At 44.9% G+C, this 19,796-nt stretch overlaps 2 protein-coding genes across 2 annotated transcripts; one reads left to right on the top strand and one right to left on the bottom strand.

Annotated features, from left to right (window-relative positions):
* Positions 1-1,929: 1,929 nt before the first annotated feature.
* On the top strand, positions 1,930-10,158 carry LOC311309879 (gelsolin-like; the record flags this gene model as incomplete). Its single annotated transcript, XM_084439219.1, has 15 exons — positions 1,930-2,122; positions 2,715-2,869; positions 3,211-3,372; positions 5,612-5,761; positions 6,022-6,111; positions 6,240-6,372; positions 6,530-6,834; positions 7,178-7,311; positions 7,598-7,688; positions 8,441-8,611; positions 8,714-8,888; positions 9,103-9,224; positions 9,410-9,487; positions 9,640-9,700; positions 9,989-10,158. 15 exons carry the CDS (start codon positions 1,930-1,932, stop codon positions 10,156-10,158), a joined length of 2,190 nt encoding a protein of 729 aa, XP_084295345.1.
* Positions 10,159-10,500: 342 nt separating this feature from the next.
* LOC311310665 (transcription termination factor 1-like) lies at positions 10,501-12,726 on the bottom strand. Its single transcript, XM_084440175.1, has 7 exons — positions 12,689-12,726; positions 12,444-12,568; positions 12,065-12,260; positions 11,849-11,944; positions 11,453-11,518; positions 11,116-11,201; positions 10,501-10,952 (listed from the first exon to the last, which is right to left on the bottom strand). Exons 1-7 carry the CDS (start codon positions 12,715-12,717, stop codon positions 10,822-10,824), a joined length of 729 nt encoding a protein of 242 aa, XP_084296301.1. The 5' UTR covers positions 12,718-12,726; the 3' UTR covers positions 10,501-10,821.
* Between the last annotated feature and the right edge of the window lie 7,070 nt (positions 12,727-19,796).

Below are 19,796 nucleotides of genomic sequence, written 5' to 3'. Positions count from 1 at the left end.
CTCTCTCAGCATAATGAAGGCGTGATAAAGGCAGGTAATTTTGCCCAACCCGAGGGCATGTCACCTTAGTACTAAATCACATGTACCAGCCAGTGATCTGACTGTATCCAGTGTGCCTGTGTTCGCTTTGCGATTTTGCATAACCTAAACCTACAACCAATTGCCTACCATAACCCTATCAGGGTTAGGGTTAGGCTGTTTATAATAGGGTTAGGGTTAGGGTTAGCTGTTTATAATACATGTATGACAAATGTTTTCAGCATTCATGCCGTGTTGCAGCATAAGCCTTTTTATTCTTGAAAGCTGTCCCAATAAAGCTTTAGGCTGCTGAACAGTAAATTACTTTAGCTTCATAAATAAGCTTATGTGTGTAGGTGGAGGGTGTGTAGCCCTTCTCAGTCCTGTTGTCGCATGCTCGCTCATGCCAGTTTACAGCCAACACACTAAAACAAGTTTAACGATAAATTGGCGGAAGGTGTGCGCAACTCTACGCACACTCCGACCCTCCCGTAGCTACCATAAGCAAGTTTCTAGAGAAACGGGAAATACGTGACTCCGATGGCAGAGGGATGAAACATATTGAATAATAAATACATCGGTCGCTGCAAGAAACCCTCCAATGTGTCACACAGTTTAAACGGAATCAATCGCCACCGTAGCCAAATCACTATAATGTCTGCATTGCTTTGGATGTGTCTGTGAATGGACCCATTTGTGTCATAATATAATGTTATGTTGTAGGCTAGGCCTATTCATTTATAGGCTATCCCGTGAAGCATCACAGGCAGTAGCCTAGCCTATGAATAAAAGCCACATTAGCCTACGTTGATAACACAACACGACACAAGCCTATGGCTTATCATAGTAATGATTCCGTATGTCGATACAACTATAATAAGGCGGTCTATACCGCACCAAACAAATGTTGCATTCGGCGTTGAAGTATATTTATTCAGTTAATCATTTATTTAGTTCATTATTCGTATGTTTAATTATCCACCTATTCATTCGTTAATGTATTCATGTATGTATAGCATTTGATTATGCTTTTATGTAAACCCGAATGACCACTGAGGCAATAAGCCGCAATTACAATGATGTTGAGCAACGGTGAATGGAAATGTCCTACTTGAGGCAACTGTAGGCTATTAGGCTATATTGTACATCATCATATATCCTCATATTGCCATATGATTCGATTGTCATGAGCATGTCATCCCAATGCTCACATGCCGCTTTGGTAGAATTGGCTGTGCGCAAAACAGCGCATGGAGGTGATGCGGCTCCAAGATGACTGACCATTTATAGGCAATTGTGGGCGTTAATTGGGGTGTGATCAGAACGCGCGTTCACGTGCACCAAGTTAAGTGTTGATTGTGATTTATAAAGGGCAGCTGGCGTTGGCGTGGCGTAAGTTAACATGTGATAAGCATCGTTCTATAAATCAGAGATGTTTTGTGCGTATATTTTCGTACCTACTTAGCAAAGCAAACTTGGTTACGTGGATTCTACGCAGAGTTTATAAATGAGGCCCCAGGACACTCCTTCCTCCTGCTCAGACTAGCTAATCATGGATGGGTGAGTCAGACTAGCATACCATTCCACACACCACATATGAATAGAATTAAAAGAATGGTGGGTAACGATGTGCATTTAGAACAATCCTTTGCTTTTAGGTCTAGATTGCAGACACTTTTCAGAGAAAAGATCTAGATCTTGTGTGACTCGGGCCTGAGTGCTGGTGACTAAGTTATTAATCGATTCATTCATTGATTGGTTGACTGATTCTTTTTTTAATCCAGGAATGAAAGTTGCCCCATTCTCAGAGGAGAGCACACATATATTTTATTCCAAAACATTTATTCTATAGTGGAAATCCATGGAAGAAGACAAAACCGATGTGGTGTGTGTGTTGTCTCCCCGTGCAGTATGGTGTACCACCCCGAGTTTGAGCGTGCTGGACAGAAGCCCGGTCTGCAGGTGTGGAGGGTGGAGAATCTGGACCTGGTGGCGGTGGCGCAGAACCTGCATGGCGGGTTCTACTCCGGAGACGCCTACCTGGTCCTCAACACCATCAAACAACGCTCTGGGAACCTGCAGTACGACCTGCACTTCTGGCAAGGTGGGACCAGACTGACCTGTTTAGATCCTGTTCTATCAATTATCTGGACGCAGATTAAGCCCATGACCTCCCGACACTAAAAAACATTATTCATAAACAAATGGCTCTTATATAGCGCTTTTCCACCTTATCGGCACTCAAAGCGCTTTACAATGGCCTCTCATTCACCCATTCAACACCAATGGCGGTAGCTGCCATGCAAGGTGCTAACCTGCTTATTGGGAGCAATTTGGGGTTAGGTGTCTTGCTCAAGGACACTTCGATATGTGGACAGTCGGAGCTGGGATTCGAACCACTGACCCTTCGATCATTGAACGACCCGCTCTACCAACTGAGCTACAGCCGCCCGAACAAGGCTGATCTTTATTCGGTGTCCAGCCCTACAGTAGATCGTGTCTGGGGAAGATAAGAAACAGACCCCTAGAGTGCTCATTACGTTCTAGGCCTGTGCTCTTTATGCACGAGCAAATCCATCTATGAGCATCAAGCGCTGTTGTTGTGACCAGAACGATGAGCCTAAACCCTGTGTTATCACGTCAGAGTGAGACTGTAGAAACCATGAACAACGTGATTTGTTTTCCTGGTGCCGCAGGGGATGACTGTTCTCAGGATGAGAGCGGAGCGGCGGCCATCTTCACCGTGCAGATGGATGACTTCCTGGGGGGAAAGCCTATCCAGTACCGGGAGGTTCAGGGCTACGAGTCCAGAACGTTCAGTGGGTACTTCAAATCCGGACTCAAGTACATGGTAACTGCTTGAATTATAGTATTATATACAGTAACATGCATTATATTATAGACATAACAGGCTAGTTATGTCAAGTTAAATGTTCAGGTTGTAAAAAAAAAAAAGAAAAAAGTAATGGCCAAAAGTGTCTTAGGCTCTGAGGGTTAACTGAGGCTTAAGGTGAGTCTTTGTCAGCCGCAAAAAACATGTTCCTCCTCCCATGTATGGTGTAATATACAGTACATTGAAGTACATACCGTACTGTGGTACAAAGCTAGCTGTTTCTAGGCTGCTGCATTATTAGCAGTAATGTTCTGATCTAAAATAATGAATTAGTGATGAGTCTCGCCATCTTTCCTCAGAAAGGGGGTGTGGCCTCAGGGTTCAGGCATGTGGTGTCCAATGAGGTCGAGGTCCAACGCGTGCTCCAGGTCAGGGGTCGACATGTTGTCAGGGCAACAGAGGTTCCGGTCAGCTGGGATAGCTTCAACCAGGGAGACAGTTTCATCCTGGACTTGGGAGACGTTAGTACACACACACACACACACACTCTCTCTCTATCTCTCTCTCTCACACACACACACACACACACACACACACACACACACACACACACGCACGCACCCCTCTTAGAACTAGTAATCATTATATACTATTGACCCATTATGAGACATAATTCCATTGTAAATAATCCATTCCGAAGCTGCTCTTCTTTAATGAATGACATAAAGGAGCCCAGCCCTGTGAATAATGTAACAGCTCAGGGGCCTCATTTATAAACGTTGCATAAGTACAAAAGCGTGCGTAACCCATGCTGAGCAACTTTCTACGCAACTTTCGGTATTTATAAAAAACGAGCTGAGGGATAAGTTGGCGGAAGGTGTGCGTAACTCTACGCACACTTCGACCCTCCTTTAACTACGATAAGCACGTTTCTGGAGAAAGGGGAAAACGCGACTCCGATGGCAGAGGGATGAAACTCGGGAAAGTCTGCGAAACACATGACATATTGAATAATAAATACATCGGTCGCTGCAAGAAACCCTCCAATGTGTCACACAGTTTAAACGGAATCAATCGTCACCTTAGCCTAATCACGAAAATGTCGGCATTGCTTTGGATGTGTCTGTGAATTGACCCATTTGTGTCATAATATAATGTTATGTTGTAGGCCTATTCATTTATAGGCTATCCCGAGAAGCATCACGGGCAGTAGCCTATGAATAAAAGCCACATTACGTTGATAACACAACACGACACGAGCCTAGGCTTATCATAGTAATGATTCCGTATGTCGATAGCCTACAACTATAAGGCCTATACCGCACCAAACAAATGTTGCATTCGGCGTTGAAGTATATTTATTCAGTTAATCATTTATTTAGTTAATTATTCGTATGTTTAATTATCCACCTATTCATTCGTTAATGTATTTATGTATTTATAGCCTATATTTGATTACGCTTTTATGTAAACCCGAATGACCACTGAGGCAAGCCGCAATTACAATGATGTTGAGCGGTGAATGGAAATGTCCTACTTGAGGCAACTGTAGGCTACATTAGGCTATATTGTACATCATCATATATCCTCATATTGTCTTATGATTGTCATGTAGCAGGCGTACGAGGAATGTGGGCCTAAAAACGCATGTCATCCCAATGCTCACATGCCACTTTGGTAGAATTAGCTGTGCGCAAAACAGCGCATGGAGGTGATGCGTCTCCAAGTTGTAAGAACACAAGGGAGCAAGTTAGATTATTAATTTGCAAAATCGTCATGTGTGTAGCTATAATTACGCTTTATAGAATCACATGAAACTCATCCATGGACCCCATATATTTACAAGACCTTGATACAGGCACTGATATAGCTGGATTATAGTAGGCCATGACGCACGGGGCCTTGGATATGCCGGTACTTGGCACAGATGTTCTAATATGTGCTTGGCTATCCCACAACATCCATTAGAACACGCAGCTTCTATATGCCTACAGAATGTTTTGAGAAAGTATGTGAAATGCATGATATCCCGGAAAATACACAAATTGGCTGCTACAAAGAACCCTCAGATCTGTCGTACAGTTAAATTGGGGATACTTGCCTTAAGTAGTCACTATAGACCTACATGTTTGCATTTTTATGGATGTCATTGTAAATTGACCCGTTTATACGTTGATAAGTTAGGCCTTTTATTCATGGGCCACCCTATGAAGCATTAGATTACGTGCAATATAGATCCAAACCCCATTACCCATGCAACAACACTATAGGCTTATAATGATTATCAGTTTGGATATAAGCAGCCACCTAATAAGGCCTACCGCACTAAACGAATGCCTATATAGCCTGCATGATAGATAATTCATTATAATCTAAATGGGACCACTCAGGCCTAACAGGTGCTCTTATCAGTCGTGCACATGTGAAATCATCGTTCTGAAAAGATCCTTTTGCGGCGCTGACCATTTATAGGCAATTGTGGGCGTTAATTGGGGTGTGATCAGAACGCGCGTTCACGTGCGCCAAGATAAGTGTTGATTGTGATTTATAAAGGGCAGCTGGCGTAGGCGTGCCTGAGTGAACATGGGTTGTGATACGCAGCGTTTTATAAATCGGAGATTTTTTGTGCGTATATTTTAGTACTCACTTCGCTAAGCTAACTTAGTTACGTGGATTCTACGCAATGTTTATAAATGAGGCCCCAGGTGATGGAGCTGTTGTCTATAAGCGCCCCTGTGATCGGTCTCATCCATGTTTCAGGTTATTCACCAGTGGTGCGGCTCCCAGAGCAACCGCTTTGAGAAACTTAAGGCCACGCAAGTGTCCAAGGGTATCCGCGACAACGAGCGCTGTGGGCGGGCCAAGCTGCACATCTGTGATGAGGGGGCGGAGCCAGAGAAGATGCTGGAGGTGAATGAAGAAATAATGAATTAAAACACCCAATGAGCGCATTGTTCATATCAGTCTTTCAACACATTCGTGTCATACGATTTTCATTTTTCATTTATTTATTGATGGATTAAAACATACAAAAATAATCCAAAAGATAACATGAGAAGGTGTAAACACTTATTTCCATCATGGTCCTGGAGCTGTTAAGACAAATCAAAAACATACATTTCAACATACATTTTAGGATGTGCTGATTTCTTTGGGGGTTGTTGTTCCAGATTCTGGGGCCGAAGCCGGACTTGCCTGAAGCCCATGTTGATGACACCAAAACAGACGTGTCCAATAGGACGCTGGCAAAACTATACAAGGTCAGTTCAGAACTACTAAAGCTACCATATAAGTAAACGGCTCTCCTCCACGCCAAACTTTTGCATAAAGTTTTACAGACTTCCATTATTGACCAATGGTAGTGAGGCCTAAATGTTTCCTTCCTTAGGTGTCCAATGCCAGCGGAGACATAGATGTTGCCATGGTAGCCGCGAAGAACCCATTCTCCCAGAGTTCCCTGGAGTCCAGCGACTGCTTCATCCTTGACAATGGCTCCAACGGACAGATCTTCGTCTGGAAAGGTATTTAGAATATAATATAATAATATTATAATAGATGAGGTTTATGATTGTCTGGTATAACAGGCTAGGCAGGTGATGTCTTACCAGGTGGCATGGTTGTCAGGTGAGTTTTGTGTGTCTCTAACCAACCGACTAACGAACAACCGTTCCCTTCCAGGTAAGGATGCCAACCAGGACGAGAGGCACGCGGTGATGCGCACGGCGGAGCAGTTCATCCAGAAGATGGGCTACCCCAAACACACGCAGGTTCAGATCCTTCCAGAGAAGGGGGAGACACCGCTCTTCAAACAGTTCTTCAAGGTGTGGCGGGACGCCGACGCCACGGTGGGGCTGGGCCAGGGCTACTTGTCCAATAAGATCGCCAAAATCGAGAAGGTTCCCTTCGACGCGTCCAAGCTGCACCAGTCGGACGCCATGGCTGCCCAGCACCGCATGCTGGACCAGGGGGATGGAGAGAAGCAGGTAACGAGGAGGACAGACGAAGGGGGACACACACCTAGGGGACACACTGATGCCCTGTCCTTTACCTTGGGGACATGAAAGTAAATATTGATCTTGTTCTTAATCTTACCTGTATACATACAGTATAGACCTGGAGGGAGGGACAGGTTGACACCAGGAATGGGATCCATGTATCTATTCCATCTGTATTTCATTGTACGTGGTACACGTGTCTAGTTAAATAAACTACGTCGAACCTATTCGCTTAACACAGGAGGGGAATGTAAGTTGAGATGAAACTGAGTTGAAACCGTACGCCGTTGTCTGTGAGGGGTTTTCAGTACGTAGTGTCTTGTGTGTGTAGATCTGGCGTATTGAGGGGTCGGACAAGGTGGAGGTGGATCCCTCCACTCACGGACAGTTCTATGGAGGAGACAGCTACATAATCCTGTACAACTACCAGCATGGAACACGGCGGGGACAGGTCATCTACATATGGTACTGTAGGAGCTGGGGCTTTGGTAGATGCTACGTTAAATGCAATTATTGTTAGTCACTTCGGATAAAAGCGTCTGCTAAATGACTAATGTAATGTAGTGGTTGTTACATTCTTTCTACAGTTTTTTTCACATTGGTTATACAGTATTGTTATTACTGTACATAGTCATATTGCTATTGTTTTTACCACACAAACAACATCATAACTATATATAAGACCGGTCAGCACAAACAGAACAAGGTTTGGTAAACAACTTGTGACGATTCTCTCCTTCCCTTCTCCCAGGCAGGGAGCAGACTCCAGTCAAGATGAGGTGGGAGCCTCCGCCATCTTGGCTGCAGAGCTGGATGAGGAGTTGGGAGGAGGGGCAGTACAGGTCAGTAAACTATACACCGTTACAGTACAGGTTAGTTGCCTATACAGGTTAGTGATCTATAGAGGTTAGTAGTCTATAGTACAGGTTAGTGGTCTACAGGTTAGTGGTCTATAGAGGTTAGTAGTCTATAGTACAGGTTAGTAGTCTGTAGTACAGGTTAGTGGTCTACAGGTTTGTGGTCTATAGTACAGGTTAGTAGTCTATAGTACAGGTTAGTGGTCTACAGGTTAGTAGTCCAGAGGTTAGTAGTCTATAGTACAGGTTAGTAGTCTGTAGTACAGGTTAGTGGTCTACAGGTTAGTAGTCTATAGTACAGGTTAGTAGTCTGTAGTACAGGTTAGTGGTCTACAGGTTAGTAGTCCAGAGGTTAGTAGTCTATACAGGTTAGTAGTCTGTAGTACAGGTTAGTAGTCTACAGGTTTGTGGTCTATAGTACAGGTTAGTAGTCTATAGTACAGGTTAGTGGTCTACAGGTTAGTAGTCCAGAGGTTAGTAGTCTATAGTACAGGTTAGTAGTCTGTAGTACAGGTTAGTAGTCTACAGGTTTGTGGTCTATAGTACAGGTTAGTAGTCTATAGTACAGGTTTGCATTTGTAACGCGCTCCCCATCCAGTTGTTACAATGGCCCGGAGCGCCAATGTCTGTGTCTGTGATCTCTTGAGTCTCCATTCAAAAGGATCCTAGTCTGGGTGTGTGAGGTAATTTGAGTGTGTAAACTGAGCTGATGATCGTCCCTCGCTGCTGTGATGAAGGTGCGGGTCATCCAGGGAAAAGAGCCTGCCCAGCTCATGAGCCTCTTCGAGGGGAAGCCCATGGTGGTGCATAAGGGCGGTTCTTCCAGGTACGGCGGCCAATCGGAGGCGGCAGAGACACGCCTGTTCCAGGTGCGGGCCAATCCGGCCGGCTTCACCCGCGCTGCAGAGGTGAGGAACTGAATGAGACGGCGGCGGGTTCCCATCACTATGGTAGAATATAGGGAGCTATGATCAATAGGGTTCACATTTGGGTGCCCGCCCCCTCCCCAGGTTGATGCTGCTGCCTCCAACCTGAACTCCAACGATGCCTTTGTGCTGGTGAGCCCGGCAGGGGCGTACCTGTGGCGGGGGAGTGGAACCAGCTACTCTGAGGAGCAGGGGGCTGAGCAGCTCACTGACCTGTTGGGAGTGTCTGCCTCCCAGGTTCCAGAGGGGGAAGAAGAAGGTATTTTGGAAAATTACGTTTATTTACTAAAAATGGTCTTGCAAGTACTACTCTCTGCCATTGCCCTTAAAGGTGCTCTGTTCGATTTACTGCACTTTTTGTAGTAAATAGATTTTTTTGTGGCTGAAAAAAATCGAACTGAGCATCTTTAACTCTGTGTGTGTGTGTGTGTGTGTGTGTGTGTGTGTGTGCGCGTGTGTGCGTGTGTGTGAAGATGACTTCTGGGATGCTCTCGGAGGGAAAGCCGACTACCGCACCTCGGCCCGGCTGAAAGACAAGATGGACGTCCATCCTCCTCGGCTGTTCGCTTGCGCCAACAAGACAGGACAGTTCCTTGTGAGTCGGCCGTTCTCGTCTTGGTTTCCCTTTTAGGTCACATGATGTATCGTCTTCCTGGGATTCACACGGCTACTGCAAGTTAGCAATGTTGAACTAGATCTCTTCCCCTCATGCAGTAGCCATTAACAGACTGGCTGGGTAAGGCTGAGGTGTTAAATGTACCACGGTCACTGCGTTCTCAGATCGAGGAGGTGCCGGGGGAGATGACGCAAGAGGACCTGGCCCCTGATGATGTCATGATCCTGGACACCTGGGAACAGGTGCGTGGTGGTTGTGGGGTTGTCAAGACAACAGATGGGCGGTGGTATAGGGTGTGGTCATCAACAGGTGATGAGTTAGACGGTCCATTCTAATACACAACCTTGGTGTTGAAAGCACCTCCCAACCATCTGACTCCTCCTCTCCCTCGCAGGTGTTTGTGTGGATTGGAGGAGAAGCTCAAGAGGAGGAGAGGACAGAGGGTATGGCCTCAGGTAAAGAGGGCGGGGTCTATCAAGTTACATGACATCACTTCATCCCCGTTTTATTCGCCACTCAACAATGGTCATCCTGACTGTCTGGTGTTGGCATGGAAACACATTCGTGTCTGTCAGTGCAAAACAGAAATGAAAGTTAATTCAATGACTGTAGATCACAGGGTAAAAAAAGTGCTGCAATCATTTAGAGGGTCATACATACTGGGGCCCTGCATACATATAACCTTCATGTCTAATTAAACTGCCTGTCCTCTCCCCCCCCCCCCCCCCCCTCTATGTTCCCAGCCTCCCGCTACATAGAGACAGACCCCGCCAGCCGTGACAAACGGACCCCCATAGTGATGATCAAGCAGGGATTCGAACCACCAACCTTTACCGGCTGGTTCCTGGGCTGGGACCTGGACTACTGGAGCAGCGACCCTCTGGAGCGAGCCATGGCCGGTCTGCGTGTCTGAACCCAGCAGGGAGAGGCTCAGGCCTGGTCCAGCTGTTATGTTACTCTGTACCATTGTTGTCTATTACCATCCCCCACTCTTGTCTACAACTCCCTACTCTTGGAGGTGTGGAGGCATCCTCTCTTACAGAACAAATAAAGTCATCTTCAACTCTCTTTTTCTACTGTTATTCAACTCTTCTCCTGCCTAGTGATTCAGTTGAGACATGCTGAAACTAGGACACAAACAAGCAAAGTGCAATCTGTTTAGAACGGCTTGCAGCTTCTTCACTGACAGAAAATTTATTTTTTACAATCGACAATATAGAATTAAGACGAACAATGAACCAATTATAAGATTCAGATAGTCAGGATGCTTGTTCAACCAACATTGCTCTGATGTTTGCTCGTAAACCTAAGAATAGTCACTCAGACAAAATGTTTGGCAATTTCCATTTGAAAGGTAAATAGAAAATACTTAACATATAAAACAAACATCAATAAAGCAGGTTATTCTCACATTCAAAATAAATAAATCACCAAAACAAAAGTAATTGTGGAACAGTTGTTGAACCACTCAAAGGACTGACAGTCCGAAGTGTGTTCAAAGAGGGACAAATGTCAGGTATGGTTCGCTTTCTGTCATGTCGTCATGGAGACCTAGCTGAGACTGTCCACCCTCCACTCAGATGTCAGAGAGCATGAAGTGCTCTTTGCGATCGTCACTCTGTTTCGGGATCTTGTCCCTCAGAGAAGCCTTGATCAGGGACGCCTCGAACACAGGAACTACATTCTTATACATGAAGTCAATCATATCTGGAAGACACAGAAACAGAAAGTGGAATTAGGAAAGAAACATCTCTACCGAACACTGGGGCATCACCACATAGCCATGGTGTGCTTCAGTAGACATAAACTGTCATGGAATATAAATTAACTTGTTTGATGATGAGCTATCATGGGACGTATGTGAACTTACCACTGTAGGTCATTTGTTTCCACAGAGGCACCCTGCACTCCCTCAGACGCTGAAACTGCACCTGGACGTAATATGGAGTCACATTCCTACACAACACAGAGAAACACAGGTTAAAGTACCCAGCTAGTTTAGTATACAGCTGGGTCAATCTACAACTAGCTACAGTAGCTTAGTAGACAGATCCACAGCTAGCTTAGTACACAGATAAGTGAATCCACAGCTAGCTTAGTTAGTACACAGCTACAGTAGACCAGCACATTGCACTCTCACTCAGTGAACCTGAGTCTTGACAGGTGATAACTTTGAACTACTTGTCTAAGCTGAGGTAATCTCTTACCCCATGCTCTCAGCGACTTTGTCCCAATCGATGTCTGCTGCATCTTCAACCTGCATGGCGTACATCCTGAAACGTTTCAATATGAAACAGCTGGAGTTCATTTAGTAGCTGAGGTTGGTGACCAGACCATCAGAGTCCCAGGCTGCAGGATTGACAAGAGGTGTGTGTGTGTGTGTGTGTGTGTGTGTGTGCGTGTACAGAGTGGGTTAAACTCACTCCTCAGTATAAATAACACCCACCCACAACTTTGAATTGCTAGCCTTTCTGTGGCGTAGCAGGATAAAGTGGTCTTTATGGGAGGTGTTCACTTGTGTTTTCAAATCAGAGGACCCAGCATGGAGCAAGTGAGGATGAAAGCAGTACTAGTAGTGTTAGATGTAGAAGTGAGACACTCACCTTTCAATGAGGTCGATCTTGGCCTGGGTGCCCTTGACGCCTCTGCTGAACACTGCCTGACGCCCTAGTGCCATTTTCTTCTTGAGTAAACACATCCTGAATAGGTCATACAGTAGGACATATCTCAAACATAGAAATCCTCCGTGTAAAACATTTCAACCCCCCTCCCCCTACCAACACACATGCAGGCACGCAAACACACACACACCTCCTTACCACTTGTTCTTGCACTGTTTCTGAGAGCGTGTTTGGACCTTGTGGCTGATGTCCGTCCAGGGGATGTCCTTATAGAGCTTCTCCTTCCTGATGACTTCTCCCGCTGGCTCAGTTAGACCTCGCAGGTAGTCCCTCATCACATCCATCAGACGACTGGTCTCCTCCACACTCCACAGACCTGTGTTTGAGGCTGAGGCTGAGACACACACACACACACACACAAAACAAATACCTTTGAATGAATGTGGACTCAGCAGCTAATGTCTAATCCTCTATTTACCATGTGCACCCCATAGACAAAACACTGCTCTTATCAACCTACTGTACCAACTTCCATTGTTCCTTCATTATGTCTATTCCATCTTAATGGCGTACCCACCAATCAGAGAGAAGTGTTTCTCCAGGGATAGGTTGCTTCGGTTCATGATCTTAGAAATCTTCTTCCAGTTGTTACCGTGCCGTCTTTGTAATTCCTTCAACTGGTGGAGCTCCTCCTCTGTAAACCTTTTAGGAGGAAAGCAAACATTGGTAAAAATGTCTAACACTCATGGCCAAGAGTGTGTGTGTGTGTGTGTGTGTGTGTGTGTGTGTGTGTGTGTGTGGTAGAGAGGAGCTCAGATTCACCTTCCCTTGTGGTTGTTCTCATCAAACATCCTCCTGCCGTGACTGTACACCCCCTGCCAGGGACGAGGGATTCCTTCAGCTGCAACAGGACAGGACAGAAGGGGGGGGAGACTGTGGTGAATTGTTCACCTCATGGTGGCTAAAACATCAGGGATCGTACAGTATGTGAATGTGACACATTATGAAAAACAAAATGGAGTATTCATGCAGTCCTGAGAATGAGATCTGATGGACAAAAAAAACATGTAAAGCTAAAACTCATCATTAAGAAAAAAAGGAACAACTCTTCATTCTAATGGTGAGTGGCTGGCTAGAATCCCTACCTATTTTCTGATGGAACTTGTGCTGTGAACGTAAGCGTTTGATGTGGGTATACTGGTCTTTGAAGCGTTTAGGGTGGAAAAGGTGGGTGGGGCTCTCTACACCCGTTAACGCCAGAAAGTCAGACACGTTCCTGGTCAACCTCTTGTTCTCCTCATCCCTGAACCGACCACTGCGGAGAGGGATACCTGACGAGACAGGAAACAGTTTAGTTTCAGACACATCTTACAGGCTCTAAAGCTTCAATGACACCAGTGTACAGTCTACAAAGTCCTTGCTGAGAAGCCAGGTCATTATATATGACCACCACTGATTTGTGGGAAAGACAAACCAATTTTATGAGGAAACTGACCTTGGCTTTTGAAAGACTTGAACCTCTCCAGGTCATACTTAATGAGCCTGTGGATCTGGTCTGGTGATTTGGACTTGATGTTTGGAACAAACTCCTTCAACTCTTCCATATAGTCTTCCCTACGGCAGGGCAGAGGGGACAAACCACATGTATCTAAGATACCGTTATAAGTAATAGAAACACATTTACTGAGAGGACTAGCTGGACAATACGATGTTCAATTTCAAACCACCGATTTTTACCACCGTTCATCAGCATAATTAGAGACAGACAGACAGACAAACAAACACACACACACACACACACACACACACACACAGACACCTAATCTACTCACACTGTAAAGTCTCTCTGGATTCCATTCACTTCCTCCTTGACTCTGATGCATTTTGCCACATGCTGTGTCCCTGTCTCTCTGGTGCTCATCTGGGACTCCTCCTCATCTGTCTGTCTTTCACTCATCCTCTCATCATTAACCCCTGTTGCTCTATCATGTTTCTTCTTTTCCTTCTTTTTGCACCTAGTCACTACCTCCATCACCACATCCTCCCTATTCTGCTTTTTTTTCTTCTGTCTCTCCTTCTCTGTCTCTCCTAACACTGACACTGGACTGAACACCAGTGTTGCTGCTGGAGCTGAAGAATCAAGAAGCTGCTCTGTTCTCCTCTTCTTCTTCTTCTTCTGTTCTTCCGTATCCATCTCTCCTAACACTGGAGAATCAGGAAGTTGCTCTGTTCTCTTTTTTGACATCTTCTGTCCCCCCTTTTCTGTCTCTGCTATCATTTGCACTGGAGAATCAGGAAGCTGCTCTGTTCTCCTCTTCTTCTTCTTCCTCTCCTTCTGTCTCTCCCTCTCTCCTAACACTGGTGTTGCTGCTGGCTCTGGAGGATGAGGATGCTGTTCTGCTCTCTTCTTTTTGGCTTCCTGTCCCCCTCCCTCTGCTGTGCTAGCATCTAGAACGCTGGTCTCAGTGTCTTGATCCACTGTCACAGAGTTCTCACCCAGACTGGTCTCTGTGAGGTGTTCTGTTGGTAGAACCATCACAGTGGATCTGCTGTCCTTGTGTTTCTTCTTCTTGGTCTCTGGTTCTCTCAGCTCTGACACCTCTGCTGTGGATTCTTGGTTCTCACTTCCCTGATGGTGCTTCTTCTTCTTTTTCTTCTTCTTCACTTTCTCCAGCTCTGTTACATTAAGCATTTCCAATACCTGGTCAGGAAGTTCCTCCTCCTCCTGCTCAGGTACCTTCTTGTTATGTCTCCTTTTCTGTCTCTCCTTCTCTGTCTCTCCTAACACTGACACTGGAAAATCAGGAAGCTGCTCTGTTCTCTTCTTCTTCTGTCTCTCCATCTCCACCTCTCTTAACACCAGTGTTGCTGCTGGAGCTGAAGAATCAGGAAGCTGCTCTGTTCTCCTCTTCCTCTTCTGTCCTTCCATCTCCACCTCTCCTAACACTGGAGAATCAGGAAGCTGCTCTGTTCTCCATTTCTTCTTTTTCTTCCTCTCCTGTCTCTCCATCTCTCCTAACACTGGTGTTTCTGCTGTCTCTGGAGGATGAGGATGCTCTTCTGTTGTCTTCTTTTTGGCTTCCTGTCCCCCTCCCTCTGCTGTGCTAGCATCTAGGAAGCTGGTCTCAGTGTCATGTTCCACTGTCACAGAGTTCTCACCCAGACTGGTCTCTGTGAGGTGTTCCATTGGTAGAACCATCACTGTGGATCTGCTGTCCTTGTGTTTCTTCTTCTTGGTCTCTGGTTCTCTCAGCTCTGACACCTCTGCTGTGGGTTCTTGGTTCTCACTTTCCTGACGGTGCTTCTTCTTCTTTACTTTCTCCAGCTCTGTTACATTAAGCATTTCCAATACCTGGTCAGGAATGTCCTCCTCCTCCTGCTCAGGTATCTTCTTGTTATGTCTCCTTTTCTTCGTCTTCTGCCCACTGGTCTGTTCTTTTTCCCCTTGAAAGGCATCAGTGACCAAGGGGGCTGGTTTATCTCCAAACGTCACACTGGACATGGCAGTCATGGTAGCAGAACTGAACTTATCTTGCTCTGAAAGCACATTCTTCTTGACTTTCTTCCCAGTTGCCTTTGTGTGATCGTTACCTCCGGATGAAAAGAGGTCAGGGCTATCTGCAAATGACAGAGGTGATGTTCGAGATATCCCTATCAGCAGTAAGTAACGGCCTTCGACTTCTCCGGTTCCTTTTCTACCAGATAACCTGTGGTATTCTCTACCATGGTCAAACCACATTGCTTACTCTTCAATTTATCTGCGAAATAGAATTAGAGTAGGCTACCCTACTGCATTTACTGAACGCAACGTATATCTCTGTTGAGGGGCAGGTTCGAGTCCGTTCGTTGATAATATTTGGACTAAAGGCTTAAATTCTGTGAAGGGCTTTTTCAAACCACCACCGGTGTAGCCGTTTCCTTTAGGCTATTGGAAATACCACGACAAAATCGTGGTAAAAAAAAAAACGTCCACCCTTGCCCTTTGAAGTTTTTCCGCGATTCCGTTTTCCGTGTAATTGGCCCTACACTGACGACGATTTTTAAAAGGCCCACAGAATGTATGAGCATGTAATCCAAATGATGTTACATGAAGCTTCAGAGATGGTTAACGTATGAGACAGATATGAGCTCACTTCCCCGTCTCAACGTCTGAGCAGGATGGAGTTTCTGCCACCTTCACGCGCAAGCCTGCAGGTGCACTCTAATTACCAATTAGGGCGAGTCTGCTCAGCCAGACACACTAGCCTATTAACTCTGGTTTCTAGTTTCGTGATTGAGACTGAGATTTTCGTGCTTAGGCCGGCTCTACACTACACGACTTCCACAGTTATAAAATCGCTCAACCTCTGACATAGACGCGCGCCCCCGAGTTTGCAATGAGGATTTTGTCTCCGATCGCAAAAACTACATCGGGGCTAAAATCGTCCGTGTGTGTGCGCCGGCCTTAGCTAACGTTTACTGGTTTTGCGTAGTTTCATGTAATTAGTAGGTCTCTGTAGTTTCATGTAATTACGTTAGCTATTCTTTTGAGACACACACAGTAGGCCAGGCATTTTCTCATTTTCCCATGTAGAAGCACTTTGCACCTCCAACCCAGTGGCATAGCCTATAATGGGCGAGTAGCACGTAACGCATGTGTGTCTCAAAGAATCCTAATTATTATTAACTATAGCGACTGTAAGATGGCCTAACAGAGTTGTTTTCAGTATATTCAGTAGGCCTACTGTCATGTTTCGCAGGTGAACAGAGGAGCGGGCTTAGGCTTTGTAGTTTGACCATGGTAGGGAATACCACATCTGATAGGAACACAACCGAAGAAGTCAAAGGACAGGCAAGGACAGACAACTGTGAAGAAAGTCAAGAAGAATGAGCTTTCAGAGCAAGATAAGTCAGAAAAGTGAGAACCAAGAACCCACAGCAGAGGTGTCTACAAAATTAACTCCAGCTGTTTCATATTGAAACGTTTCAGGATGTACACCATGCAGGTTGAAGATGCAGCAGACAATGATTGGGACGAAGTCGCTGAAAGCATGGGGTAAGAGATTACCTCAGCTTAGACAAGTAGTTCAAAGTTATAGAGTTATATAGGCCATAGAGGCTTGGTGATGGTGGCTAGCGCCTCTTAGTTTACATTTAGTTAACTGTTCACTAATGCTTATTTTGGGTTAGTTTACTAATGTTAATTAATACCTTAGTTAAGGTTAAGGTTAGGGTTAGGTGAGTTAACCTTACTTAACATAAATAACATTAGTAAATGGTTAATAGAGACATTAGTTAACTGTTACTTAATGCTTAATAATGCATTAACTAATGTTTATTAATGTACCCTTATTGTAAAGTGTTACCAAGTATATAGAATTTAGGATATATGTCATTAGTTTAGTTACTTTAAGTATATAGGATTTAGGATATATGTAATTAGTTTAGCTAGTTAGTTTAAGTATATACGATTAAAAGAGAAGGGCATAATTGAATTAAAAGAGAAGGGCATAATTGAATTCAAAGAGAAGGGCATAATTGAATTCAAAGAGAAGGGCATAATTGAATTCAAAGAGAAGGGCATCATTTAATTCAAAGAGAAGGGCATAATTGAATTCAAAGAGAAGGGCAACCTTGGTCTCCCGAGAAGGCCCTCTCCCTTTCCACAGTCCAGTCTATGGTTTGGTTGTGAGACTTGCTTCTCAGCATGACATCATGACCATCCTTATTGGTTACAACTGTAGTAGCCTACAATGTTGGCTACTAAGGGTGGCTACTACACGTCAGTAGTGGTTACATGAGGCATTTTTATTCTCATTCGGCTATTCCGATTATTCGTGGAATATTTGGGGCCATGTAAACGCAGCTACTGTTTGGATGTAAATAGTCAGAATGTACAGGAGCTGTAGACAACCACTAGATGGAAGCAGTGAGTCATGAAATCAACAGGGAACTGGGCTCAGTATCTGACTCTGTCACAGAGCAATTCAATCAGTCCTCTGGTATGTACATTAATTGTATTAAGGACAAACGATGTGCTGAGAGGTCATACACCAGTGTAGTACTGCACATTGTGGGGGAAATGAGGTAGTGGAAGTGTATTTACAGTATGTGCAAGATCAGGTACAATACATAATTTCAATATTCATGATGGGCTACCTCATTCCTTAAGATGAATATGATGAGATGGGATAGAAACTACCAGGGAATAAACTAGACCAACTCATTGTATTGTCTCAACGTAGGCTGAATTAGGTTTTTGTATCTCTAGGTCTTAAAGCTACTTTACTCTTAGTTTTGTATTGAGAAACATTTGAAAATGCAGATGCATAATTAATAGTGGAGGAGTAGCCTTCTCATTCCTATGTAGGCTATTAACAGTCTGCATGCCTGACACAGAGATTCAGAACTTTCAGCCAGACAGAAGATATGGGTAAAAGTCTTACTCTTTGTTGCAGATGTCTCTGCTGGATCCACAACAACAAGTAAACCAACCACACCTGTCTCTGCTGGATCAACAACTACAAGTCAACCAACCACAACTGTCACTTTAGGATCCACCACAAGTGCTCAACCAACCACAACAGTCACTGTAGGATCCACCTCAACTGCCCAACCAACCACACCTGTCTCTGCTGGATCCACAACAAGTCAACCAACCACAACGGTCACTTTAGGATCCACTGCAAATGCTCAATCAAACATAACTATTACTGCGGGATCCACCACAAGTGCTCAACCAACCACACCTGTCACTATAGGACCCACCTCAACTTCCCAACCAACCATAGCTGTAACTGCTGGATCCACCACAAGTGCTCAACCAACCACACCGGGGCCTCATTTATCATTGAGGTACGCCTTCTTTTACACGGTCTTTTTCGCGAGTTCAGGCGTACGCCATTTGCCCCCCCCACATTGCGATTTATCAAGCCGTAAGGGCGAAAATTTAGTCGCCTTTCTCCGCGCTTTTGTAGGACACCTCTCCAGTTGGCGTACCGATTTACACGGTGTTCTACGCCCTTTTTGAACACAGGGGGAACTGGCGACGCAGGTGGTGCGTCGGTGAATTACTATGTTTGACGGAGAGAATAAGAGCGACAGTTCATGAACGCACAATCATGTAGGCTAATAGCCCAATTCAGCACAAACATATATCGCAATGCAAGATTAGACGTGTCCTCTAACCGGCTCATTCATGGTTCGATATGGATTTGTTCCCCAAACTGTACCTATGCGCTGTCCCAAACCCTTCCGCGCTATATCACACACCTAATGCAGGCACTCCATCAAACGGCAATAATTGACCAATTAGATTGTCATTAATATGTGATCATGTGGACCTGTTTGCTGTTTGGTAAGCATATAAATGACAGTCCTCCTGTGCGTAATGCGAGCCTAAATGAATCCGGCGCTACTCGGCCTACTGGCCGAGATAGAACTCCAAAGAGGTGACGGCGATGGCGACTGCACCCACATATTCATAAGGGCACCATCAGTGAATGAATACGTCTATGTGAATCGCAAAAATGTGCACACTATAAATACCCAAATCATATGTGACGCCGACATGCTCATCACAAGTGTAGTGGCACGGTGGCCTGGCTCCACGCATGACTCATTCATCCTGGCGCACAGCAGGGTAGGGCTAGACTGGAGGCAGGCGCTGCGCGTGACGGCTGGCTTGGTGTGTGCATAGCCAAGATACATATTCTTTGTCTTTTTTACTTTAATCTTTATTAGCATTTTCCATCCATACAACGACAATACCATAAAACATAAAAACTTACAATAACAGCTAATGGGTACTTCCATCCATGCAGCTTTTTTTTCTTACTCAAATATGACTATTTTAATACTAGTGGTATCATCACACTTCCTTCTATAATCCATCCATTTTTCCCATCTCCCTTCAAACTTTCCTTCCTGCATCCTCAATGCATAAATAAAT

The sequence above is a fragment of the Borostomias antarcticus genome (assembly GCF_949987555.1).
Source record: "Borostomias antarcticus genome assembly, chromosome: 6".
NCBI lineage: Eukaryota > Metazoa > Chordata > Actinopteri > Stomiiformes > Stomiidae > Borostomias > Borostomias antarcticus.
This window is presented reverse-complemented; position numbering and strand designations above follow the sequence as displayed.